At 46.5% G+C, this 26,151-nt stretch overlaps 1 protein-coding gene across 1 annotated transcript; it reads right to left on the bottom strand.

Moving 5' to 3' along the window:
- Positions 1-13,437: 13,437 nt before the first annotated feature.
- On the bottom strand, positions 13,438-24,613 carry ETV3 (ETS variant transcription factor 3). The gene is made up of 5 exons (XM_080648811.1): positions 24,545-24,613; positions 22,596-22,654; positions 21,765-22,002; positions 20,399-20,514; positions 13,438-15,361 (listed from the first exon to the last, which is right to left on the bottom strand). The coding sequence occupies exons 2-5, from the start codon at positions 22,639-22,641 to the stop codon at positions 14,226-14,228; spliced, it is 1,536 nt and encodes a 511-aa protein (XP_080504937.1). The 5' UTR covers positions 22,642-22,654; positions 24,545-24,613; the 3' UTR covers positions 13,438-14,225.
- Positions 24,614-26,151: the final 1,538 nt, after the last annotated feature.

Here is a 26,151-nt window from a genome sequence, read left to right as displayed (position 1 = left end):
TGATTGATGCTTCTCTCTCATCAATGTTTCTAACTCTCTATCCCTCTCCCTACCTCTCTGTAAAAAATCAATAAAATATATTTAAAAAATAAATAAATAAAATGCGCGGGACCCAAGACACAGGGATGGGGTCAGAGCTTGGGGCGGGCTTCTCTGGAGGCTGCACAGGATGGGGGTTGCCAGGCAGGGCGGAGGTGAGGAGGTGGTGTCCTCTCTTCCCTGAGGAATGGGGAAGAAGTCTCCTCTTCCTTGCCCTCCTTGCTCTTCTGCCAGGACTGGTCTGGGGTCCAGGATTGAAGGGACAGGGGACTTGGCTTGTTCCCAGAGGGTCTGTCAGGCCAGTCCAATGTGACAGAAGGAGAATATCCCTTCATAAACACGCCTTGCCAGCTGTTGGTGAGAGAGGGGTCATTCCCACTGGCTCATTCCCTTGAATCCTCCAGCCGCTCCCCAAGGCAGGATGGGGCCCAGTGCACCCTCATCAGAAGGACAGAGGGCAGTGGTGGTGAAAGAGACTTGATTTAGAGGAGGGAGAAGAGGTGAAGGGAGGAGAGGGAAAAGGGACACCCCTGAATAGAGGGATACGGTCCCAGGGGGCCAGAAAAGGAGAAAGGAGAGGAAATGCCAGGAATGCTTTTGGAAGGAGGAGAAAAGCAGCCTTCAGGAGACAAAGAAGAGGGCAGAGAAGAGGACTAGGGGAAGGAGTAGGTGAGGCAGCGGGAAGAGAAGAGACTAGAGATGGAGGAGGAGGTGAGCAGGAGGCAAGGGAGGCAGCCCTGGGATGTGCAGCACGTGGCTATGAGGGCTAGGGCCAGGGAGGCTGCGTGTGTGTGTGTGTGTGTGTGTGTGTGTGTGTGTGTGTGTGTATGTGTGTGTGTCCGGTGGCTGTGGTGTCGGTGGAGACTCTTCAGGTTCCATTAGTGGCAATGGAAGGTGACATGCAGGGATCGATACCAATTGAGGCAACAGACTCCCAGTAATAAACCCATTTCGCTCACACTTCTCCACCCCCACCAGCCAACCCCAAGAGAGGGAGCAAGGGCTTCCCACATCTGACCCCCTCTCCAGCAAGGCTGCTCTCAGAACTGTCCCAGCCCTGGTACTGGGACGGGGTAGGGACCCCAAGCCTGGGAGGAATCTTCAGCAGGGTTGGGGCATGTGCTATCTGGCTCCATGAGGCTCTAGCCCAGGGTCTGCTGCCTTCCACCTGGCTGCCGTCTCCTCCTCTCAGGTGAGGAGGAGCCAGGCTCACCTCCCAAACCCTGTGGGTATTTCCAAGGCAGAACAGGGAAAAGCTCTGGATTTACTGATCAGCTTACCCCTGGGTGCTGGTGAAGGCCCCTGTGTGCCTGGGTCGGTGTGGGTGTCAGAATGTGTGTGTCTGTCTCTGTTAGTAGGTGTTCGTCCTTGTGTGTCTGAGGATTCATGAAATGAATGTATGTCTCTCTGCGGAGTCTGTCTTTACGACTGCATGGTTCTGTGTGTAGGTGTTTGTGTTTCCAGTGTGTGTTGTTAGTGTACTGTGTGTGCCTATCCGTGTCCACACACCCCCGCTTCTGGGAACGCGGGTCTGTGAGCCTGAGTTGCCTGCGTGAGTCTGAGTGTGTGTATCTGTGTTCCTGTGGGTGTCTGCTGCTGGGTGTGTGGGCTGTGCTCTGTTTTGGAGATTGTAGGTGTCTCTGTGTATATGCATCTGTGGGGGGTTTGGGGTGGGAATCGTGACTGTCTTTGTCTCCTGTACATGTGGGAAAATGCTGCTGGTCTCTTAGTAATTTTTTCACCCAAACCCTGCCCCAATCTGGCCCCTGGAGCTGGGCCTCCGGCAGTGTCCTACCGTCCAGGTAGGGTGTCCACCGTCCCTGGAACTGAGCAATTTCCCCAGATACGAGACTCTCAGTACTACTCTCAGTACTGAAACTGGGACAGTCCCAGACAAACCAGGGCAAGGTCACACTTCTTCCAGGACACACGGAGGCCAAAGTGAATAGGGGGGCAGGTGTCCGGGAAGAAAGGGCGGGAGAAAGGTGGGGTGGGGAGAGTTAGAGGAGAAGCTAGAAAGATTGAGGCATTTGAATGGAAGAGGAACTAGGAAAAAAGAAATAAAAGGCTGTGGGAGCAGTAGGAGGAATGCTGGTTAGACTTAAGGAAGAACTTCCCCAGGGTACAGAGGTGGGACTCCAGAAACCAAGGCAGGAGGCAAGGAGGATGGGTTGTTCTCTGCTGGGATAAACTCCAGTGAAGAGTCATGTTGGGCTCTGTGGGGGGGCACTGGCAGAGTGATGCTGCTGGCCAGCAGGTAGCCCCTCTGTGGGGGCTCCTACCCTCCTGCACACCCTCACTGTCCGCTCTATCCCATAGTACAGCGTGTGGGGATGCCCTGCTTTGAATCCTTCCCTCTCTCTGCCTGGTGGGCTCCCTTCCTCAAAGGGAACAGGAATGGGGACCTGGATGGCTTTGGGTGGTGGGCATTGATGAGGTAGAGGGTCAGGAGGCTGTGGGAGGGAGAGCTGGTTTATAATGTCCTAGAGTCTTTAAAACTCCACAGGAAGATCGGAGCCTCATCCATGTGTTCACCATGGAATCTGCAGTCCCTACCTCAGTGCCTGGCGCATGGCAGTCTCTCAGGAAACTTTTTATTTTATTTTATATTTTTATTGATTTCAGAGAGGAAGGGAGAGGGGGAGAGAGAGATAGAAACAGCAATGATGAGAGAGAATCATTGACTGGCTGCCTCCTGCATGCCACCTGGGCATGTGCCCTGACCGGGAATCAAACCGTGATCTCCTGGTTCAAAGGTCAATGCTCAACCACTGAGTCATGCCCAGCTGGGCTCTCAGGAAACTTTTTTGATGAAATTCATAGCTTTGCCCCTGCTCCTGAGTGTGTTAGCTGTCCTCCTCTCAGGGGATGGATGAGAAAGAGTCTGGCTGTTCCTTCTCTCAGCCCCATCCTGCCACTCCTCACTCCTGCCTTCTCCTGCATTGGGCCTCACTGGTGAGCCCTTCCCAGCGAATCACATTCCTGCAGAGTCTCTGAAGGTCAGACACACTGGGCTCCTGCAAGGGGCCTCCAGGCTCTGCTGAAAGTTGTCCCCTCTAGTTTTGTCTCAACGTAGTGCTTTTCTTTCTTTTTCTTTTTTAGAAAATATATTTTCATTAATTTCAGAGAGGAAGGAAGAGGGAGAGAGAGACAGAAACATCAATGATGACAGATCCATCATTGATCAGCTGCCTCCTGTATACCCCTACTGGGGATCAAGCCTGCAACCGAGGCAGGTGCCCTTGACTGAATCGAAGCCAGGACCCTTCAGTCTGCAGGCCAATGCTTTACTCACTGAGCCAAACCGGCTCGGGCAACGTAGTGCTTTTTAAATTGCCCTGACATTGGCGCTTTGGCACTTCGAGGTGTTTGAGAGGGTTACACCAATAACCATGAGGATGAAACTGCCTTTGGGGGGGGGGGGAGGTCACAACAGGCTTTTATCTGTTCTACAAACTGAGTTCTCAGTAGAAGTTTTGAAAATAGAGCTTTAATGCTAAGAATCTTTGCACCCTGGGCCACTCCTGACATCAGGTGCCGCTGTGAGGAAGAGTCAAGAGAGTGCGCCCAGGGCAGAGACTGCGCACGCCTGGGTGCTCCTCAGGGTCAGGGACGCTGAGCAGGTAAGTCCCGGAGCCCAGACTGTGGGCTAGAAGAAGGGACGTGGCCGAAGGTGGACATGTCCTCTTGACCCCACGAACTCCACATCTGGGCTGGGGGCATTACTGTTGGCAAATTACAGTTGCCGTGGTTTTGGGCCCCTGCCTGGCTGGTCTATGAGCTGGCCCTGGGCTGAGCTCGGGAAGACCGCGGGAGAACTGAATCTTGCCCAGGACCCTCCTGTGTTCACTCTCCTTTGGGCCGTGTCTTTTCACCTTGGTGCGGCTCTTCTTGTCTATTTCTCAGACGGGTTTTGTCTCTTCCCTCAGACTGGGGGCTGTGGGAAGCCAGGAGCTGTTGGCTCCCTGAGGAAACCGTATCTCCTCCGTCAGACTGGGGATGGCCTGGTTGCAGACTAGGGGTCAGGGTGGGAATCCCTCCTTCCTTCGTCTGTAGACTCCCTGGGAGGGGCTGAGTCTCCTTTCCTAGTTCCTCTTCCTCTGTCCGAGCCCTGGGGCGGGGAGGTGGGGGGTGTCGGGGGTGAGCACGGAGGAGATTGGGCCAAGGCTCCCTGAAAATAGTGAGGAAGGGGGAGGGTGATAGTATGAAGAACACACAGACAGCAAGGACACACACACAGGGCCACAGAGAGGGCAGGGAGAAACTGGCATTACACATGGCAAGAGGGTGCAGGCAAGGCTTTGCAGCCTTAGTGAAGGGACATCCAAAAGCCTGGCTTGGGAGTGGGGTGGGCAGTGGGGGGTCATGGAGGGGTCACAGTGGGAAAAGGCAGATTGTGGCTGTTGCCCACTAATTCTACTTCCCCAGCTCTTTTCTGGACCTTTGAGGACACGAGATGGGCAGACATTTCTACCGTCTGGAGGCAGGAAGGATTTCTTGGCAGAGGAGAACTCAGGGACTCCAGGGGGATGCTGGTCTCCCTAACCCCCCATCTAACCCTGACCCCCACCCCAGCACAAACTTGGGGCAGGCCAACCAAACTTTTGTGTATATTTTCAGTATCAAGGAGCCCTGTGTCAGGCTGATAGGAAAGAATAAGAGGGAGGGAGAAGGGGCCAGGAGAATGCAGAGCTCAAATGAGACCTGAGATAAAGCAATTACCTGATCAATATGGGTGAAATTGAGTAATCTAGCAAATCAATACCCTGGGCAGGAGGCTGAGGGGTGCTCCATGCTCTCAGTCCTGATCTCTGGACTACTCCTGCTGCAGCCCCCTTCACCCACTTTAGTCTCCCCCCACCCTCCCACCCCCACTCCAGGAATTCACTCTATGTCTGCCTTCCATCCAGCCTTGAACTCTGGTCCCCCAAAAGCTGCCCAAGACTTCCTCTTCAGCTTTTCTCTTCTCAAACTGATCCCCTTCTCTCAACAGCCCTCTAGGTTGATGCCTCCACATCTTTCTCCATCTTCCTCCATTCCTGCCCCACTTTTCACTCATTGGGGTCCACAGCCCAAGCCAGCTGGGTAGCCAGCTGCCCACATCTGTGTCCTGGGAACAGGTGTGGGAAGGTGGTTCCACCTCTCCCCTATCTGATAGGCACTTGCTAAGGACAAGAACTAGGTTTTCAGGGACCAAGTCTTCCCCCACTCTTTATATGCTAGGTTGCAGGCTGAGCTGGACTCTGGGGCAAGGAGCTGGAGGAGGATCCTGCCGATCCAAAGGGGACATAGTGGGTGCTGACAGTAGTGAAGGCCAGTAGGCCATCTGGGTCTGTCTAGAAGAGGGTCTTGGGGCTTTGGTTATTTTATTTTTTTTTTAAATATATATTTTATTGATTTTTTACAGAGAGGAAGGAAGAAGGATAGATAGTCAGAAACATTGATGAGAGAGAAACATCGATCAGCTGCCTCTTGCACACCTCCTACTGGGGATGTGCCCGCAACCAAGTTATATGCCCTTGACCGGAATCGAACCCGGGACCTTTCAGTCAGCAGGCTGACGCTCTATCCACTGAGCCAAACCGGTTTTGGCAGGGGCTTTGGTTATTTTAAAAGAAGGGGTGTGGGGAGAGTGAGAACGGAGAACGCCCCCGTATGTGGGAACATGAGTTCCTACCTTCCCAAGTCAGTGTTAAAGATTCTCTGGCAACCAGGAAAGTTACAGCTCACTGGGAGATGAAGAGAAAGACCATAGCATTGTGGGAAGACCACTGGAGCCGCAGTCAGAGCCTCCTAATTACTCATCTTCCATCGCTGTTGGACTGGAGGATCCTGGCAGGTAGGGAGTGTCTTTATTTGGCTGTGAAAGCCCAGGACAGAGCCTGGCATCCAGTAGGCACTCAGGAAATGTTAGTTGAATAAATGAATGACTGTTGTCACCTTGCCACAGTCCACCTTGTACCTCAGTTCATTATGTTGGCTTGTTTCCCCACCTACAATGTTAGTCACTAGAGAGCAGAACCTGCTGGGGCTATCAGCACGTGGCCTGCCAGGTTTGTTTCACAAATGAATGAATGAAGGTCTGCATATGCGCCTCTTCCTCTCTGGCCTGGCGTTCCATCCAGGGGAGCTCACACCGGCAACGATTCCACAAGTTCCCTTAGAGCAGTGGTCGGCAAACTCATTAGTCAACAGAGCCAAATATCAACAGTACAACGATTGAAATTTCTTTTGAGAGCCGAAAACCAACTTCCGCGCATGGGACACGAAGTTTCAATTGCACTGCATGTGGTATTTTGTGGAAGAGCTACACTCAAGGGGCCAAAGAGCCGCATGTGGCTCGCGAGCCGCAGTTTGCCGACCACTGCCTTAGAGAAACCAGAGACTTCTTTAAGGCAACTCAATCCCCTGCCACCTTCCTTATGCTCTCTATGTGTCACCTCTGAGAGGCAGGGAGGTGTTTGAGAAAAAACACGGACTTTGGAGTCAGAAACTCGGGTGAGCCTGGTTAGTTACTCACTAGCTATGTTGACAGAGGGCAATTCACTTAGCTTCATTGACCTTTGTTTTCTTCATCTGCAAAATGGGGATAACAATGATACATTAGGCAGAGGGCTATTTTGTGGATCAAATAAGTTAACTCAGATGAAGTGAACATAATGTACAAATGTTCGTTGTTATTTTCAATATGAGGGGTAGGAGGGGTTGCTCAGCAGAACAACACTTTAACAAATGCAGATAAAGATTTTTTTCAGCTGGGCCAGGAGTGGGAGCATGAAAACGAACTTTCTTGCCGAAACCGGTTTGGCTCAGTGGATAGAGCGTCGGCCTGCGGACTGAAGGGTCCCGGGTTCGATTCCGGTCAAGGGCATGTACCTTGGTTGCGGGCACATCCCCAGTGGGGGGTGTGCAGGAGGCAGCTGATCGATGTTTCTCTCTCATCGACGTTTCTAGCTCTCTATCCCTCTCCCTTCCTCTCTGTAAAATATCAATAAAATATATTAAAAAAAAAAAAAAAGAAAACGAACTTTCTTTACCTGTGATATTCCGCAGATAGCCTGAATCTACACTCCTCAGTTTCCCTTCCCCTTTTCTTTCAGTTAAGTTCTAATACCCAGAGGGCAAAGAAGACACTGCCCCAAACACCACATTGTGGCTGGCTCCCCTCCCTCTCACCTATTTATGTTACTCTTTGAGGAATGCAGGAGGTGGGGAGGGGGGGTTGACCAGATAAAGTCTTAATGACACGTTGGAACAAAGGACCCTGCCCTGGGAGTCAGGATCTTGGTTTCAAGGCCGACCTCTGCCTCCTGGAGAGAATGGTCTTTCCATTCTCCTCCCTTCTTCCCTCTCCTCCCTGGTGTGGTCCCTGCAGGACTCCAGGTGAGAGGTTCCTTGCTGGACCTTCGCTCTCTGACACCAAGGTCGTAAGGCTCTAAGTCTTCTCCTAGACTAGTCTTTGGACTGGAGTTGGACTGGAGCCAGCCTTGATGACAAAGGCCAGAGGCAGTGACACTGGGGTAGAGAAGCCTGCTGCCTCTTGGCTTCAGACCTTCACTTCCCAGTCTCAGCCCATTGTTTGGGCTGCACCCTCCCCACTGTCTGCCTAGACTGCATCCTCAGATCCGGGAGCTACTTCCCTATCAGTCAGGGTTGGGCTCATCTGCATTCTGGGAAGGTTTGATCTTTGATCTTTACCCCTCCTTGGCCAGTCCCACAGCTCAGCCCCTGGAGCCTATTTGACCACAGGTGCTAGCTCCCCCTCCTGCCCTTCTGATTAGGACATAAAGCCTGACACTTGAAGAAACACTAAAGTTGTGGTGCCCCAGAATACCTCCAATTCTGCATGTCTGATTCTTAAGAGGTTGGGAGGAAGCGTCTTTACCCTTGCTCAGAAATTCAAAGCAATGACTAGTTAAAGTGTGAAATTCAGAGTGAGGAGACCAGTTTGAGTCACCGTGGGCCTCATTTTTCTCATCTGTGAAACAAGGATTATAGTAGGAGTGGGGCCAGTGAAAGAGCGATGTGCAGGTACAAAGACCCATAGAGTACAAGAACCATGAGGGTGAAGCAGAACCTCCCCAAAACACCTTGGTCACTTATTAAACAAGGATTTGAGTACTAAAAGCTTTGTAGGCATCATTTAATACTAAGGTCAATCCTATAAAAGCAGGAAGTTGAAGCATAGAGAGCTTCTGTAAATTGCCTATGTAATAGCCAGTAGAATGGCAGGGGTGGGACTATGAATTAGAGCCAGTTCCAGTTTATCTCCCTTCCTCAGAGAGTTAACACACCCAGCTCCTGTGAGAGGAGGGGAGCAGAAGTCACAACAAGAAGGGTCGGGGTGCTGGTTGGGGGGAGGGGAGAGTGAAGTCTGAGACAGCAGGCCTTCTCCTGTCCTCATATTCCAAACCTGCATCCTCTATCCCAACAATCAAACCTCCTTTGTATATCTGTCATCCATTCATCCAACACACTGTTATCAAACATCCTTAGCTCCAGGCAATGTGCTGGGTACAGAAGAAAGATGAACTGACCCTTGCGCCAGCCTTTCAGCCACCCTGTGACCAAGCCGGACCAGTAGAGCATTAACAACAGCATGGAAGGGTGATGGTGCAGAGGTCAACATGGGCTGTGGCACAACACAGAAGGGTGCCCAGGAAAGGCCCCTGGAGGCGATGACCTGAGTGGAATTCTGAAGGATAAGATGCAATGGGCCAGGGGAAGTGGAGGAAAAAGGGTGGTCCAGGCAGTGAGAGAGACCATATCAGCAGCAGTTCAGCAGGGTCAAGAGAATTTATGGCAGAGTAATTGAGGCACCAGTATTGGGGCTTGAACCCTCTTCATATCAGTTAATGTCTCCGTGATTCATTGTTCTCCTCATGAGGAGTTAATGAGAAGCCCTTAATCGTGACCGGCACATGGTAAATGCTCTCTGTTCATTGGCTGTTGGGGTTGCAGCCATTTTGGCTGTGTGGGGTGGGAGTGTATGCACATGTACCTGTGTGTAGTTAAGGGGCTAGATTATGAAGGACCTTCTAAACTAAACTAAGGACTGTAAATAGAGAGCCACTTAAAGCTTTATTCCCTACTCACTTATCTTGACAGGCTCTGAGACACCCTTTTCTATCACCATCACCCTCTGTCCCCATGCAGTGTTCTCACCCCCAGACCCCATCTGTTCCCTCACCACTTCTTCCCCTCTGGTCACCCTCACTCCTAGGCTCAGAATATGAATAATCATCTTCCAATTCCATGCAATGAATGGTCAACAGAGGGTGGCAGAACCAGATACCTGGGATCCTGATCTCAAAACTAGATGCAATTTCACTTCTAATAGAAGTCTCATTTTGCTTTCAGTAGCATGACGAAGGGAAAGAAGCAGGAAGCTTGCCCAGCAGGAGGGTCTCCATCCAAGCCCATTCTAAGCTTGACTTTGTTTGCTTCAGAGAATCAACCAGTCAGCCTTGTCACTTCACTTTTTCCCACTTCAATGAGTTGAATAGTCTTCTTGAGCAGACATTAACAGGCTGGTTACAGTTTCTCAGGGCTGTGGCCTTCATGTTCATTGGCCTACCCCAAAGGCTTTGGCAAAATATTGGGGATGCCCATCACTAGCAGAATAAAATGTAAATTCTTTGGCATCTCCTCAGACCCTCCATAATCCTTCCTGGTTTGCTTCTTCAGACACACCCTCAATTCCAGTCTTCCTGACTCAAAGGACTATTATATGAAGTCAAATTAACACCTGGCTATGATTCTACAAATGTTGGGATCTTTAGATCACTTTATCTCCAGGATGAAATGAGGTTACTCAGTCTGGCACCATTTTTCTTAGGGTGTGTTCTGTGATGTTCAGTACCCCACCAAGATCTCCTCCTACCCCTCTGGATTCCTGTCCTCTACTGGCTTGCCATGTACTTAAAACAAACCACCACCAACAAAACCACCTTTACTGATATTATTCACATACCAATTCACCCTTTTAGAGTGACTGTAATTGAGTGGGTTTTATTTATCCAAATTGTACAACTATCACCACTAACTCCAGAACATTTTCCTCATCTCCCAAACAAAGATGTGACCCATCGGCATCACTCTCCACTCTTCTTGGCAACCACTAATCTATGTCCTATCTCCGTGGATTTGTCTATTCTGGACATTTTATAAAACCATACAAAGTGTGGCCTGTTGTGTCTGGCTGTGCATGTACTCTTAATGAATCCTCAATCTAGAGGTAGAAGTTTCCCTACTACACTTGTGTCCCAGGCTTGTGTCCTTTATCTAGCAGTAGCCATTGACTCAAGAAAATCGATACTTCAGAACTATTAGGAGACTATCTTCTCACTATATGCTGATATCTATACCATAGGAATAAAAAGCATAGACTCGGCAAAACCTCTGGCTTACCTACCCTGGCTTAGTGTGTCAACGACAACACCAACACTCGTATTTATTTAAAAGTATTTTTTTTATTTAACTTTAATTTCTGAGGTAAAATACTTTTTTCTTTCAACTTCCATAACAAAATACAGAGCTATCAGATACCCCTGGAAAAAAATATGTATATTATACATATATTTCTATAACATTACATCATATATATAATATATATGCAAAAATTTGAAGACTTTATAGAAAGCGGAACATCTAAAAGGCACTGCACAATGGAGTTAAGATTACTTACATTTTATGTACATATACACACTTTATTCTGCTTAAGCTAACTAGTGAAGTCATCTTTCACATGTGAATATCTCACAATTCCCTGCATCACAATTTTATAACTCAAATAATGCCTAAATATTTAAAAAACAAATTAAATGGTAACTTTTTTTTCAACAAGAAACTAAAAATGGAACAGTTCTTAAAAGACTGGGTCAAAGTTCTCTTTAACAGAATTAAAATTTCATTACTGTTTATAAAACAAAAAGCACAAACATAATTATGGAATAAATAAGAAGGGACAAATAGCCAACTCACTCTACCCACTTGGTGAGAAGTGAAATACAACTATATTTTTAATGCTTCTGAAAGTTTCTTGGCCCATGGAGGACTAGGGTGCAGTAATTCCCTGTATTAGTGAGTTGGGTTTAATGCAGTGCAGCTTGAAAATGGGGGGGGGGGGGTGTTCGAAGGGACTGGTGAATTGTTTAAGATTGACCTCTACTATTGTCTCTTTTCAATAGTCAAAAAAAAAAAAAAAGCAAACTGCACGAACAAATTCTGGATTATAAGACTTCAAGATTCATATTTGTAAAGTTTTAAACATTTGGCACAGCAAAATTCAGAAAAACTGGGGGAGAAAATAGGTCTGGTTTTACCCCCCTTTTTTCTATCTGCTGTTGGACAGTGATAAGATGCTCAGAGAAAAGTAAAGGCTGGCTTTGTGCCAGGCTGGTGACAGGTGCTGCCAGGAGCAGGCTGGGGGGAGAAAAACGAACTCCCACCCCTTCACCCCAGGAATGACCCACCTCCACATTCCCTGGTCCACTTCCTGAGCAAGCCCAAGTTTGGCTCTATTATAAAGGACCCTCCCCTCCACCCAACCCCAGTGTGCAGTGCAAATTGACCAACAATTTACTGGTGGAATGGCAATCAAAGGAAACAGTTAAACACCAAATAATTTCTTAAAGCCAAAAACATTTTCATGGAATTTAACATTTTTTGAGTGTGTTTTTTCAAGTGTAAAAGCAGTGACTTTTTGTTCAAACAGAAGCAGCATCTAGGAATTCTGGCACTTGGGTTCTAGGGGGTTACAGGTATGCAACATGGATTTCTTTCCCTCTTATTTAAAGGCCTCATGTTTCTATTCCTGAGTTAATACCGATACCTGCTGGCCCTCCCCTCTAGTGGACAGGGAGGGTGGCCAGCCAGCCTCCCTGGTTAGATTGGGCAATGACAAGAAGACATACCTCCTCCACATGCCCGGGCTTGCTTTCCAATTAGAGGTAAGTTGAGGTGCAGAGAAAGTAACTGACAAAAACATAACCAACCAAAGATCCCTTGAACAGGGAGCCCTTTGCAGCCTGACCAAAGCCTGAGTCCTTAGGGACTGCTCTGTCAGTCCCTTTCCCAGGAAAGACAGGTTACTCATGGAATTTGAATTAAACAAGGGGGAGGGCACTTGCCCCAAAAATCTGCATGATGGACTCAAGTCATCCCAAACCACCTAGTAACTCACTCACCTGCTCTAACCTTCCCTGAGCCCCTCTCATGCATGCTCTCCTTTAAAAAAGAACAGCCACCTGCCAACATTGAAAGACAACCCTCCAATGCTTCTTAGTAGAGTTCACTTAGATTAAGGTGGAGTCAGGAATTTCTCCATTCCTAGACAGCATCCCTGTGCCCACTCCTTGCCCCTATCAGATATGGAGTTACTTCTCTCCCTGCTGCCAGGTGGATTTGAGCCACAGTTAGGTGTTTCCACACACTAGAGTTACATGGGCACATGCATGCACAGAGCTGGCTGTGGCTTCTCTCTCTGCCTCTAGTCCAGGCTCCTTTCCCTTCCTAGAAAATCATTACTTTCCCATTCCTTTGAAGTTGATGGAACAATTCCTCATTGTCTGTAAACAAGAGTCTCACATAGGATAGTCAATTGATCATGAATATTAGAATGGGCTAGGGCAGTGGTCGGCAAACTGTGGCTCGCGAGCCACATGCGGCTTGCAAGCCGCAGTTTGCCGCTCTATTGACTAATGAGTTTGCCAACCACTGCCTTAGGGAAAAACACTTAAAAAACATTTTAATAATGTACTGTCTTTAACCTGAAGTCAAAACTTCTGGGTAAGGTTAATGCCTTAAGCAGTGGTCGGCAAACTCATTAGTCAACAGAGTGGCAAACCGTGGCTTGTGAGCCGCAGTTTGCCGACCACTGGGCTAGGGAAATGGTATGGCAAGAATGGTAATGCCACAACAGGACAGACACCAACTTTCATTCATATCAGGCCTTTTGACATCTGTTTGCTTTCGTTATCTAACTATTCCTTCAGGTTCAATAAACCTCCACTTGTACCCCCAGCTACCTTCTGCATTTCTAGGTATCATCTGTCTTTCACTTCTATAATCCTGCCTCTTTACTATCCATCCCGAAAACATCTAGAGAGGATTACTAAATATTAGCTCAAAATTGAATCGTGCTTCGAAATTCTTGGGTTATCTGAAAAGTTGTTCATGTCCTTTTACACGTTTATTTTGACAGACCCGTATCATGTTAAAGTATGTTCATTGTTAAGGCTTGACTTAAGAAAATGGTAAGAGAGCCAGATAACAAAAACACAACTTCATCAGTGTCATGCCTCTCAGTGAACTCGCTACAGCCATATTCTGGTTTGGCTCTCCAGACCCATGATGGAAAAGGAAAAATAAAAGATAATTTTTGTGTTTGTTTTGTTTGTAAAGGCGTTGGGTTACTTCCTCCTGCCCTCTTTTTTCCTCCCTGAATAAGAGTTTACAACTCCTCATGGCTTCTTAACAGATGAAGGTGAAAAGTCCAAGAAATTCACAGCAGGGCTTCCTGTCTCAACCATGCAGCCAGGTTCAGTGCCTGCTCCACTCTAACTGGCAGTATGTTTCATGTTTCCTGAAAACATTTTTTAGAGGAAAAGAAAAAAAATGCCAAACAACAAAGGAAAAAAGAAAAAAAGCAACATCTGAATACCCCAATCGCCCTACCCCAGTAAGACTGAGAATATCTTATTCTCCCCCTGAAATAATTACAAAGAAACATCTCAGGCAAATACTGAGTATTAATGGTCTCTCACCTGTCAACCATGCCCTTTCTCCTTTATATGTAACTCTCAAAGCAAAATAAACTCATTAATGGCTTTCCTATATATAAATACAGTAGAAAAGAAAGAAGTCTGGAACCTGAACATCATGGGACCAAACAGTGTCTTGGCCCTTTGGGAGTTTGTTCAGAAAGTATTAGCCTCAACAGGAAATAGAGGCCCTTTCTCCTCTCAGTTCAATACCCTTCCTGTGTCCTACTCACCAGGAAAAAAAGTGTGTTCATCTCACCTAATTTACAAAAGATGACCAATCCCATCCCCAAAACATAAAAATACAAGTCTATGCCCCTAGAATGATCAAACCAGCTAATTCCCTCCCCCCACCCCGAAATCTTGCTACATAAATACATGTATGTGATTATAGTATAAACAGCTCCCAATCCACATCCAATTCTAAGCATCAGCAGCTGCCGTTGCCAAGCCCTGTGGTCCTGACCCATTCCAGAGGAACTTGCCATCCTTTCTCAGCTCTCGGGCTTCAGGGTCGTCATTCCAGCGCCGCTTCAATCGAAGCTTGGGGGGCATCAGGGCATCTTCTTTCTTCTCAGGCGCACTGGGCTCTTTGCCAGGCCTATCTTCGCTGTCTTCAGTCACTTCTAGGGGTTCTTCACTTGGGGTGCTAATGGGTACAGAGGGCCAGATAGGTGGTGCCTCTGGGCGGGCAAAGATGGTGCCTTTTTCCTCCTCTATGGTCCTGCTTGGCACAGTGCCCTCTTCTTGAGAGTGCTCCTCCTTCTCTTGGGCTGAGTGCCTGAGACTCTCAGGATCCTTTTCAGAGGCTGGCTCTACCTTAATTCTTGGGGGCACAGGCGCCATGGTGGGAGCAGTGACAGGTGCTGACTCCTCCCTGCTCTCTACCCTCTCCCGGTTCTTGCGCCCAACTGGTGGGGGCTGCAGCTTGATAGAAAACTGGGTTGACTCTTCAGGATGCATTTGGCACTGCAGTGGTGGAACCATGAGCCCTGGGTAACGGGGAAATGTCCGGGGACTCAGATGGTAGTTGAACACAGAACAGGCTTGAGAATGAAGGTAATGTTTCATTTCCTCAGGGTTGAAGGAAAAGCAACTGCTACTGGTGAAAGGGCTCAGGCCTGGTGATGGGCTATAGGAGAAGATAGTGGGAGTAAGGGAGAGGGCTGGTGAAATGGGAACATTAAGGACACCTCCTCGGCCAGGGATTGGAGAGACAGCGAAGGGACTGTGGGGGTCAGGGTAGATCCCTGGCCTACTGAACAGAGGAAGCATGATGTCAGGCTTGCGTTTCTGATGGCCAATCCCTCCTCCACCGACAGCATTCCGGGAGGACATGAGATCCACACCCCGGCGCCAGTCAGCGGTTGAGCCATCCTCCAGCTCTGAAAGCTCCGCCTTTCTATCAGTGCCATTACTCAACTCCTGACCAGCAGTTAGGGAGCTAGTAGAGAACCGCCCAGGCTGCACGTCACTAGTTGGAGAATGAGTGTCCAGAGGTGGGAAATGGAACCGGGAAGAGGCTGTTGGAACTGGTGGTGCACTCTGGGGAACCACACCTGTGGAGGAAGAAAAGACAAAAGGCTACCTCAGGTCTGATAATTCATTATCATCACTTTTACTTACGCTAAACAAATACAAGATGTTTGGGAACAACAGGAAACGCTCCAGCGGGACTGATTCCCTTAGCTCCCTGTCTCTCTAGTATCTACTGCTTAGCTTCCTCTTCTCAATTTAGTTGCCATCTTTCTGTAGCCTTACTCACGTTGTCTTCACAGTACGCTTTGCTATTTATCTGTATTCTAAAACAAATTCCACAAAGGCAGGGACTTCCAATTGTTCACAATTAGATTTCCAGCACTTTGGGGCTTAACAATGAGTAAGTGCTCAATAACTATTAGTTGAATGAATGAATGAATGAATGGGTACAAGAGCCTTCTCCTCTGCAATTCTAAATACTGTGTGTATATCACCTGTTTTAATTCTCAGCTTTGCAAATAGTCTTTTCTTATTTTCACAATTTTGGCCATATCTAAAAAGCAAGCCAACACAGCAAACCAAAAAACAAAAACAAAAATCCACAAACAAAATTAAAAATTACATTTATGTAAAGCAATGCATTAAAAGACCAAAGATGCCCTAGGTGGTTTGGCTCAGTGGGTAGATTGTTGGCCCGCAGACTGAAGGGTCCAGGGTTCGATTCCAGTCAAGGGCATGTACCTCGGTTGCAGGCTCAATCCCAGACCCTGGCACGTGCAGGAGGCAACCAATTGATGTGTCTCTCTCACAACAATGTTTCTTTCTCTCTGTCTCTCCCCCTTCCCTTCCACTCTCTCTAAAAATCAATGGAAAAATCTCCTTGGGTGAGGATTAACAACAACAACAAAAAAGACCAAAGACCCTGCACCTAACATATATGGATACAAACAAGGCATGTCTTAAGAATAAAAACAGATTTTAATACAAAAACCATGTTTATTAAGTTCTTATGGTATATGTTTTATCATTTCTGATATACAATCACCACTTTATAGAAATTTAAATGTTTCAACCTCTCCAAATCATTATTTCTCTAACAAATTTTATATAATGATCTCCATTCCAAACCTGCTTTCAATACTTTTCAAGCATGGAGAAGGCTGGGTGAAATCCAGGACCTAACACTCACTCTACCAAGGCCACCTGCGAAAATGTGAAGCTCTAAGCTACCAAAAGCATGCTAGACATGTCAACTTCAGATGCTCACAAGTTCTCAACTCCCCAAAAGGCCCTTCTGATAAAAAAGGCCATAAGAAAGGGTTGCAAGCCAAGGCCTCAGAGACTCTTTGGGTTCCTAGAAAAAATTATCGATATCTATCACTGAAGATGTCAGGAGGGCTCTTTACATTCTGAGGCAGAGATAAGGGAGAAGGAAAAAAGGGCAAAGAAAAAGGTAAGAAAAATCCAAATAAGTAAAAGTATGGTGATGTAGGAGAAGAAACAAAAAAGCGCATAAGACAGTGTGGTTAGGCATCACTCCCAAACAGCTGCCTTCTGCTATTTGTATAATGGAGTCATCCTCAGATAGGACTCTGGAGTCTGCTGGTGTGTGCAAGACTAGCTTTCTAGGCACATGTGACGGAGTAACACTCTGCCAGAGCAGCATTTCCCAAACTGATGCTTCACAGAAAATGCAGGACTTTTTTTTCCCTACATCTACTGATTGAATCTTACAATTAGGTTTGAGTAGAGCCACAAGGGTCCCAGGCCAAAAGTTTCTCTTCTTCCAGTCTATTACAGTGGCTAAAATTCCATTAGAGTCTTTTCTATCTTGATTTTTTTTATAAGAGCACATCAAATCAAAAGTAAAAAAAATCCCCACTTTTGTGTGTTCTGAAGGACTGAATAACATTAAGCATAATGTGAGAAGGTCCTGTCTCCTAAATAATTTTTTCTTAGAATAGCATCAGCTCATAGCAAAATGCATGTAAGTATTTTTCAAAATAAGTAATTTGTTAGATAATCATGGCTCAAAAGTAATAACTTTAAAAGGCATATGTCATTGGAATATGGACCATATATTAGATAATAATATTAGAGCAATGTTAAACTTCCTGGGGAGTCGTAATATTACTGTGGTGGTTATGGAAGTGAATGTCCTTGTACCTGGGAGATCCATGCTGAAGTACATGGGGGTGAAGTGTCATGATGTTTGCAACTTAATCTCAAGACTTAAACATGTGGCTGTTCACTGTTTTACCAATTTTTCTGAAGGTTTAAAGTTTTCCAAAATAAAGGTATATATAAACAACTTGGGGTGGTGGTGGGAGGCAGAGTGATGTCTGAAGACCATCCTTGATCTGGTATGTCCTGCCCCCACACTCTTGACAGGCTATCATTTTTTAAAAAAAATTCTTTTGGGGTTATCACTTTTATTAGTATCTTCTGTATCTTTCTTTTATTATGCAAGTAAATATTTAAAATATATTTAATATTTTACAGGACGCTTTTAATGGTAAAAATGAGATACTATACGTAGAAGTATTTTCAACACTATTCAAATGTTAAGTACTCTCCTGTGAACTGTTAAAAGTAAGATTGTGGGGAAGGGAGAACATTCACTTTACTTTTACTCTATGAACTTCTGTATTATTTGGATATGTTACAACCAGCATGTATTGCCTCATTTTTAAAAACACACAGATCAAAACAGGCCAACTGTATCAACCCACCATCTAGACATGATCTCTCTGGCCTCCAAGATCTAAATCCATACAGCCCTACTTTTAGAGTGCTTATCACATTCCACACTCTGAATTGTTTTAAACCTACTATATCTTATCTCTCCTGATAAACTGTAAGTTCCTGGAGGAAAGAGTGCCCCTCCCATAATTGTGGTTTTTTTTTGTCTCTAGGGCTTAATATATTAAGTATTGACTAAATGAATGAATCTCAATCCAGAGGAAGAATGGTTGATTTAGTAAATAAGAACTGAATTTCAGAAGCTCTATTTCTCAGGTATTGTTTCCTAAGAAGCTGTTCAACAGGTAACTGTATTCAAACCACCCTGATCAATCTTTAACTTCGATGTCTTCCTTAATTTTATCATTTATAAAATGATACTGAGACATATACTTTATCCGACTAGCAGAGTTGAATGAAATAATTCACCAAACACTAACGTAACTTTGTTAAGTAGATGTATGTTCAATAAATGTTGTATTTCTTGTCATAAAAAGTTAAATTGAAACAACATTTGGTCTATCTGGGTAAAAGTTCTCTATGAAAAAATGACGTTCTTTGGAGTTATCTATCCAGGAGTAAGCAACCAAGCAGTGTGCCTAAAGGAAATACACACTGCTCTGCATTTCCTGTGACTCCCCTGATAAGGATCTCGAGTTTAGTTGAGGATCAATGTTGGTTCCAATGCCTTCAGGAAGAATGGGTTGTGCCAGGCTACTACTGTAAGGTCTCTAGACCAGAGTCTTCACAAAGTGAGAGTCCAGATTTCCTTGCCTTGGAAAAGCATATTACTCCCAAGGGCTGATGGATACCCCATTTCAGGTTGTCCAATGGCTAGACTTCTGAGTTTGTAATAGACAAGAATGGGTGAAAGACAGAAGAACAAGACCATTAAAGCCTTTTTTGGACGAGTGGTATGGCCGGGTATGAACACCAACACCTTCTTCAAAATTGCTGGTATGCCTACTTACAGTCTCAATTACTCTAGATGTACAAGGAAGGAGCAAGAGTGAAAAATAGAGGAAATGGAATTCCAGTGGCTGAAACAGGTTTGATTTCCTACGGCCTCTCCCTCAGGCACAAGGAAAGAAAACAGGTTGTAATCAGAGAGATACATTCCAATACCACTTTTTTTTTTTTTAAATGTATGCCCCAGGGACAGGAGGGAGTGGCTATAAGTTGGAAATGTAATGATAGCTACATCAAGCTAAAACTGCTCTAACTTGTTGTGTGTAGTAATTAGGTATCTGCAATGGATCTCAGCATTATATTCTCTCAGCCACACCCCCGTTCCAGGTTGTTTTTTCAGGTTGTTTCCAACTTTTCTGTGAGAAGTCGTAATACTGGAGAATCACAATTAGATTTCTTTGCCTTAACATACAATGCCACAAAGACTGTACTGATGGCTGGTTAGAAACTGGTTAATACAATGTTTTATTGGGCAGGATTATGACTTGCACCAACAAACAAACACACTCTTATAAGAGACTGACTACTTTCTGCTTTGAGAGAGGCAGACCCGAAACCTCTGTGAAGAGCTGTGGTGAAAGCTGTCACCAGAGATCCTAGAGGGGAAACGTTGCTGCACTTGAGAGGTCAACTAAGCCCCAAGTCTTGTTCTGAGGTGCTGTTGGTACAGATCAAAGACACTGCTTTTCACTGTAAACATATGAACATTCCCTTCTGTGATCAAGGATGCTGTGGTTTTGATGATATTCACTTGATAAGGGAAGGTTTGGTAGTTTCACAGAAAATCGGAAGTGCTTGTAGAAACAAGTTCTTATCTATGAAAGAGCCACTGGGCAGAATGTTAAAACTCAGAGTCCTGAACTTAAAGATCAACACAAACCTACAGAACATCTTTCCTAAAGAGGATAGAGTCATAGTATCTAGGAAATTACAAATATGCAAAAAAGGGAACCAAAACAACAAACCAAACCCAATTTATCTTGATGCTGCAGAGCTTATCACTCTTGGTATGAGATGAATGGAAACACCTGAGCAAGAACAGAGGCAATTCAAGGGGTCACATTATTTTAGTGTTTCTGAAAACCTCTTAAAACATGCCAGTCTTAGTCTTGGGTTTACAGGATTCCTTTTCAACTCAAAATTCTTTCCTGCCCTAACTGGTTTGGCTCAGTGGTTAGAGCATCAGCCTGTGGACTGAAGGGCCCCAGGTTCGATTCCAGTCAAGGGCATGTACCTTGGTTGTGGGCACATCCCCAGTAGGGAGTGTGCAGGAGGCAGCTGATCGATGTTTCTCTCTCATCGATGTTTCTAACTTTCTATCCCTCTTCCTTCTTCTCTGTAAAAAAAATCAATAAAATATATTTTTTTAAAAAATTCTTTCCCCACCAAGAGACTTTGCATCTTACCACTTGACCGAATGTTGATGAATGGGTAGTTGGGCGTCACCAGCTTGTTAAAGTTAAATTTATAAGTAAACCTTTTCCCTTTTGTTTTATGAAGGATCCTCTTGTTGTAATAGTATCTGTAAAAACAAAAATGCATGTCAATCTATCTTCTATCTACTGACAGTTAGTACACTTAGGTAATCGCTAAGAGCAACAATTCTTGCTCTAAGTATTACTTGCAAACATCACTATCATTCTTTTGCTGATCTGCCCTAAGGTTAGGGCTGGGAGACCTAGGAGCTTACTTTTCATTCAATTTTCAACTGAGTTCTGATCATTGGCTAGAGCTTTACAAAAACAATCTCATTTTAAGATCCTGAACACCTATCCTAGTCCCAACCACCTTTCTTTTCCAACTCTCTCTAGTTCCAATTCTATTGTACATTTCCTTCCTGTCCCATTATATGTCACTAGTTTCTCTTTTCTGCCTTACCCAGCTGGGGGCAGACAAGTATCTTGGGACACCTGATGTGGCTAGTCTAGAGGCCATAGATGAAGGAATGTGGAACTGTTTTATGGTGGCAGGTCAAACAATGGTATACCCTGATCTGGAAAACAGCACCGAACTTGGCCTGCTTCACTTTTAAAGGGGATGTGAGTGGCTCCAGCAAAGCTGCCACGCACATTTCACATTCAAGGTCACTAAGAATGAAAAAACTTCATTCAGGGAGCTTCAATGTATCCGGAACCTTTAGCCTCACATCTATTCATTAGCACGGGTCATAAATTGCCTTCTGGCCCCTTGAGGACTAAGGGTTATGAAATATAAAGACTGACAAGTGGAAAAGAGAAGCTGAGAAAACTTATAGATCAATTTTGGACATGTTGGAGCAACTTATGAACTGACAACTGAACTCACAGATATGGTTCCTAAATACTGTAGCTAGGTCAGTACCATTCAGTGAATCCTCCTATGAGTTTGCTTCACTCTTTTTCTAGTTGCTTCCAGAAAAACCTAAAGAAGAGAAATTCTAATAGATTTCCAATAGGGGAAGTCTAAACTAATCTTCTGGATTATAAATGAGCTACAATCCACATTTTACCACACACTCTTACTCACTACAGAACAGAATCAGCTGTCTTTCAGAAGCCAGTGCCAACAACATTGGAATTCCTTCCTACGTATAACCAAAGATACTCCTTTTCTCCTTTTGTGCCTCTGCTACTCAAATTCAACAGCTCTCTACTCCCATTTGAAAACTACACATTATTCACGTAGGTAATATAGTCTCTTGTCACCTGATACTCTTTTTACCTAACATTCATCACACTGCTTAGTCTCCTGTCAACCTACTGACACCATGGATTTTGGGATCCTTTCTGTTACCTGAGGGCCCGGCTCAGCTTGTCATAATTCATCTGTGGTTTGCACTTCCTGCGGCCCCAAAGGCGGGCCACCTCGTCTGGATCCTTGATGACGAACTCCCCGTACTCTCCCTGCTGCCAGGCAATGACATGGCGGAACTCTTCCTTCTGCAGCAACTCCAGGATGAAGTGCCACAGCTGGATCTGCCGGGAGCCTGGGGAGGACTCTGTTTTATAGGCCCAATCAGGAAACTGATACCCTTTAATGTGAAAAGGGCAAGATCAAAGTTGTCAGGACCTAGGTACATACATTCCAGTATCTCTGACTTCACATTCCAATGCTCAGAATCTCTAGAGTGCTGTGCAAATATGCTTTCAACACCCTGGGGCTAACCACAGCAGGGGAGAGGAAAGCAGAGAGGTTACCTTTCCTTATGACAATCACCAAATCTGATAAGAGTTGGGTAGCAGCACCCAGGTGTTCTAATCTCTTACCCTTCCATACATTACTTACCCTCACGCCTGCTTTCTATGAAGGCAGGAAATTTCCAAAAGGAACAAATAGGAAAGATAAATGAATGTTTTAGGAAAACACAGCTGAAAACCCTTACCCCCAATATTAGAACTGTCTCTCTAACAGAAAAGAGATTCTAAAGCTTGGGATAAAAATGTTGTGACCAGACATGTTAGATATACAAACATAGGAAACAAGCCTACAACTGTCCTAGCAGGATCCACCCAGTCAAGAGGCTGTCAGTCATGGCCTGGCATTTGTGAACAGAGCCCAAGTGGAGAGAAAAAGAACCATGGAGGGACATTCCAAGTAGACCAGAGATGATTCACTTCTGCTCACCTCCACCTCCTTCTGGCTTTTCCACGATGCTACAGCCCGCTTTCATTTTCACCCTCCTGCTGAGAGAATATAAAGCCACATCAATTACTTTTTATTATCTTCCTAGGATTTCTGGCACAGCCTTTCCCCAACTTCCTTTCTTTATCTTTTCCTCCTTATGTAACCCTCTTTCTTTCAAACTTGTCACCTCCAAACTGCTAATCCTCAAGTCATCAAATGATGGTCCTCAGGTCATCAGCTTCAAAGGCCATAATTATCTTTCACCTGACTTTAAACTACCTAGGGGAAACACTACTTTAATATTTGCTTTCTTCCTCCCTATCAGCCCTTTGGAAAGTAAGGGTACCAGTTAAATGGGTCCAAAGAGGCAGCCAAAATAAGTCAGTTTGTCTTCTATTACTAGACAGGTCCAGATGCCAAGATATACATGCTTGAGCTCACCCAGATGTACCAGTTTAAAGACAAAGAAGAGTGGAAAAAAAAAAAATCTAAATCCAACTGATTGCCACTCAAGAAAGAACATCTGAATTTGATTTATTTTACTGAATTATGTGAGATGGGAGAAGGAAAACTCTCAGTCAGAAACTGCCCCCTCCTCCTTGAAAAACACTCTGGGATACAGAGAGTAAACACATTGTGTGTACACTCTATACAAGAAACACACACATTACCAAAATCTTTTTGAGAAAAAATTTACATTTTTTCCCCTTTAATAGAAAGGGGGGGAGGGGGGTTGGAGAGGCAAGCATTTCTGAGAGCCTTTGTCCAAAAGGTGGAGGGAGTCTTAGTGTGATCTGAATTCACTCCATCCAGATTTACAGTACCTCTATACATTTCCTGTTCCCGGCAGCAAGCAGCTTTGTATCAGTCAATCCTTTAGCAAAAAGAAGGGAAGGGTGAAACTGCCAGAGAGAGATGTGGGCAGGAGAGGCAGATCTACCCTCACTGCTCCCCAGGGTGGATGACAGGCCCTCAGCACCCACCTTCGTGGGAATCTGGAGGAAATGGAGGTGCCTCAATGGCCTCAGGGTGGAGTGGGGACAAATTCCTAGTCTTGGAAATTTCATCTAACCTAGGATTCCTCTAGATCCTTTGAATTTCCCCCCTCACCACACACATTAAGAAAACCAGCAACTTTCAGTCTGTAAGACAAGGGAAAGAGGATGAGATAAACACCCCAAAGGAAGAAAACACTGACACACAGCCGCATACACAAGATACACAATAACAAGGCCTCAGAGCTGAGGCAGAAGCTTCCTCTCCAGCTGCTTCCATCTCCGTGACAATGAGGGAGGAAAAACACTAATTTCCCCACGGCTCCAGGAAGCTGCCCTGGACTCGAACTCCTGGGTGGATCCGTCAGATCGCAGGGCCTTTATCCGGCCACAGGAATGGCCTTCCACCTCCGAGACTCGGGCTCAAACCCCACTGCAACAATAACTTGACCAGGAAGCTCTCTCCTGACACCCCAGCTCCCGATCCCTTACCCCCCCCCCCCAATAAAGATTCCCCTCCCAGGAGCCCGGAGGCGCCTCTGCAGAGTTTCATACATTCACTTCGAGGATACTGTCCAAGGAGGGCCACTCATCCCAACTCTGCAAACCCCACCGAGGCCCCTCGCGCCCTGCCTCAGACGCCGACCACCCCCGAAGAGTGAAGCAAGCAGAGTCTGGCGCTGCGGCTCCCGGCTCGGCTCGCGGCCCACGCAGCTTCTTCTCCGCTTGCTTCCCGGTAGGGTCTCCTTAGTCCCGTGGCACGAACGCTGCCCTGGGTCCCCGTCGCCGCACAGACACCCGGGCGCCCTCCCTCCCCCGATCCTCCTCCCCGCCCTGGGTGAGGCCAGCGGGGTTGGGACGTGGCCCGCTGGGCATCCCCGACCCCAGGGATGCCGATCCCGCCGAGATCCAGGGGGTCCATCAGAGGGGTCGGGCGGCGAGGCCAGGACTCACCTCTCCCCGGCAAGGTCCGTCTTCGGTCCGGTCTCCTCCGCGGCGTCTCCGGCTCCTCCTCATCCACCCCAGCAGGAAGTGACCTCTTCGGCTACTGTCGTCACTTCCATCCTCAGCAGACAGGGCGGGGAGGAGGCGGCGCCCTCCCGCGGGTCTCCCGGCCGCGCCTCCCTTCCCGATTGCGGTCCGCGGACGCCGACTTCCGCCCGCACTCCGCCCCCGGCGCTGCTCCGACCCTGAAGCCCACGTAGCCGCCCTGCTCACGCAGCTGCCCAGGAGTGGCGCGTGCGTCACGCTGCGGGGGCACGTTACGCACGCTCACGGCGGGAGGCCCTACCCAGTCGCGGCCCCGCCCGCCCGGTCGCGGGCAAGTGTGTGAGGCGGCGCGAAGGGTGTGTGGCGCATGACGGCCAACCCCGCACAGGCGAGGCGCGGCCCCGAGAGCCCCATGGGTCGCGGGAGTGGGCGTCGCAGATCCCCCTGGAAGGGCCGAGGTGCCGGGATAAAGCCTGCCCCGACCGCTGTGACCTCCCAGAGGAGTGTGTGCACAATGGGCCGAGGACCCCAGACTTCAGAGGGCGTTCTCTACACCCCCACCCCCTTTCATTTACTGAGGAAAGAAGCCGCGGAGCTTTCCCTGGAGCGCATTGCTTGGACATTTGTATGGGAAGTGTGACCCATTCCCCGCTTATCCCCATATCTCTGCATTTAGTTTTAATATGTCCACATCTAAGCAACTTGAAAGTCTACCTCAGTTATTAAAATACATCTACCCTTTCTTTTCCCTCTATCTTTTGTTCCTGCGGAAGCAATTACAAGTAACTTGTCCCAAGCATGTCTGTTCTCCCTGTCGGGCTCAGCGGTCAAGGCTCTCAGGCAGTTCGGTTTTATCTCCATCCTCAGCCCCATAGGGCTGAGTGGTGTCCAGGCTTAGTTTCACTCCAGAGGCAGGAAAAAGGGAGAATGAGGATCATTAAAGGTTAAATAAATTAGAATAAAGACTACAAATTAGAAGTGAAGAAGAGAGATGGAATTGAAGAAATCTGAACAACAATTTGGGATAAAGCAGTCAACTTCGTCTTGTACCGTTGTTCTACTAACACCTGAATGCCACCAAGAACATGGAAATGTCATGGTAAGTTGTTAGAAAAATTCCAGCTTGGGATTTGCTCCCTGCCATTCTCTAGCTGTTGATAAATGAACTAGCATACTGGGCCCTTCTGAGCTTAAAGTTGCCCGTTTAAAAAGAAAGGATAATAACATTGGTGGTATAAGGCCTTTTCTAGTTAGAAGATCCTACCGCGTAGTTGAATAAAGTGACCAAAATTTTAGCGCCGTGCAATGGACTACCAATGTCTGCAACTACACCAAGAGCTCCTGAGTCTAGCAGCAACTGTCTATTGTATCTTCCGAACAGCACCCAGAGCAATGTCAGATGTTTGGTTGAACAGTCTTTTTCAAATATTGGGGTTTAGCTCACTGACATCAATTGTAGTCAGTTCCTAGTGCCTTCATCAACTAGCTGTGTGACTTTGGTTAAATTACCTAACCTCTCTGCGTCAACTTCTCATCTGGATGAACATAATATCTACAGTATCTCCTCAGGT

The sequence above is a fragment of the Plecotus auritus genome, assembly GCF_963455305.1.
Source record: "Plecotus auritus genome assembly, chromosome: 12".
NCBI lineage: Eukaryota > Metazoa > Chordata > Mammalia > Chiroptera > Vespertilionidae > Plecotus > Plecotus auritus.
The sequence above is the reverse complement of the archived record's forward strand: the minus strand, read 5'-3'. Positions and strand labels throughout refer to the sequence as shown.

Coding starts and splice junctions, on each gene's coding strand:
- ETV3 (XM_080648811.1), bottom strand. CDS start 22,641: ATGAAAGCGGGCTGTAGCATCGTGGAAAAGCCAGAAGGAGGTGGAG. Junction 22,003..22,595: donor AAAGCCAGAAGGAGGTGGAG/GTGAGCAGAAGT, acceptor TTCACATTAAAG/GGTATCAGTTTCCTGATTGG. Junction 15,362..20,398: donor CATCAACATTCGGTCAAGTG/GTAAGATGCAAA, acceptor CTTCCTCCACAG/GTGTGGTTCCCCAGAGTGCA.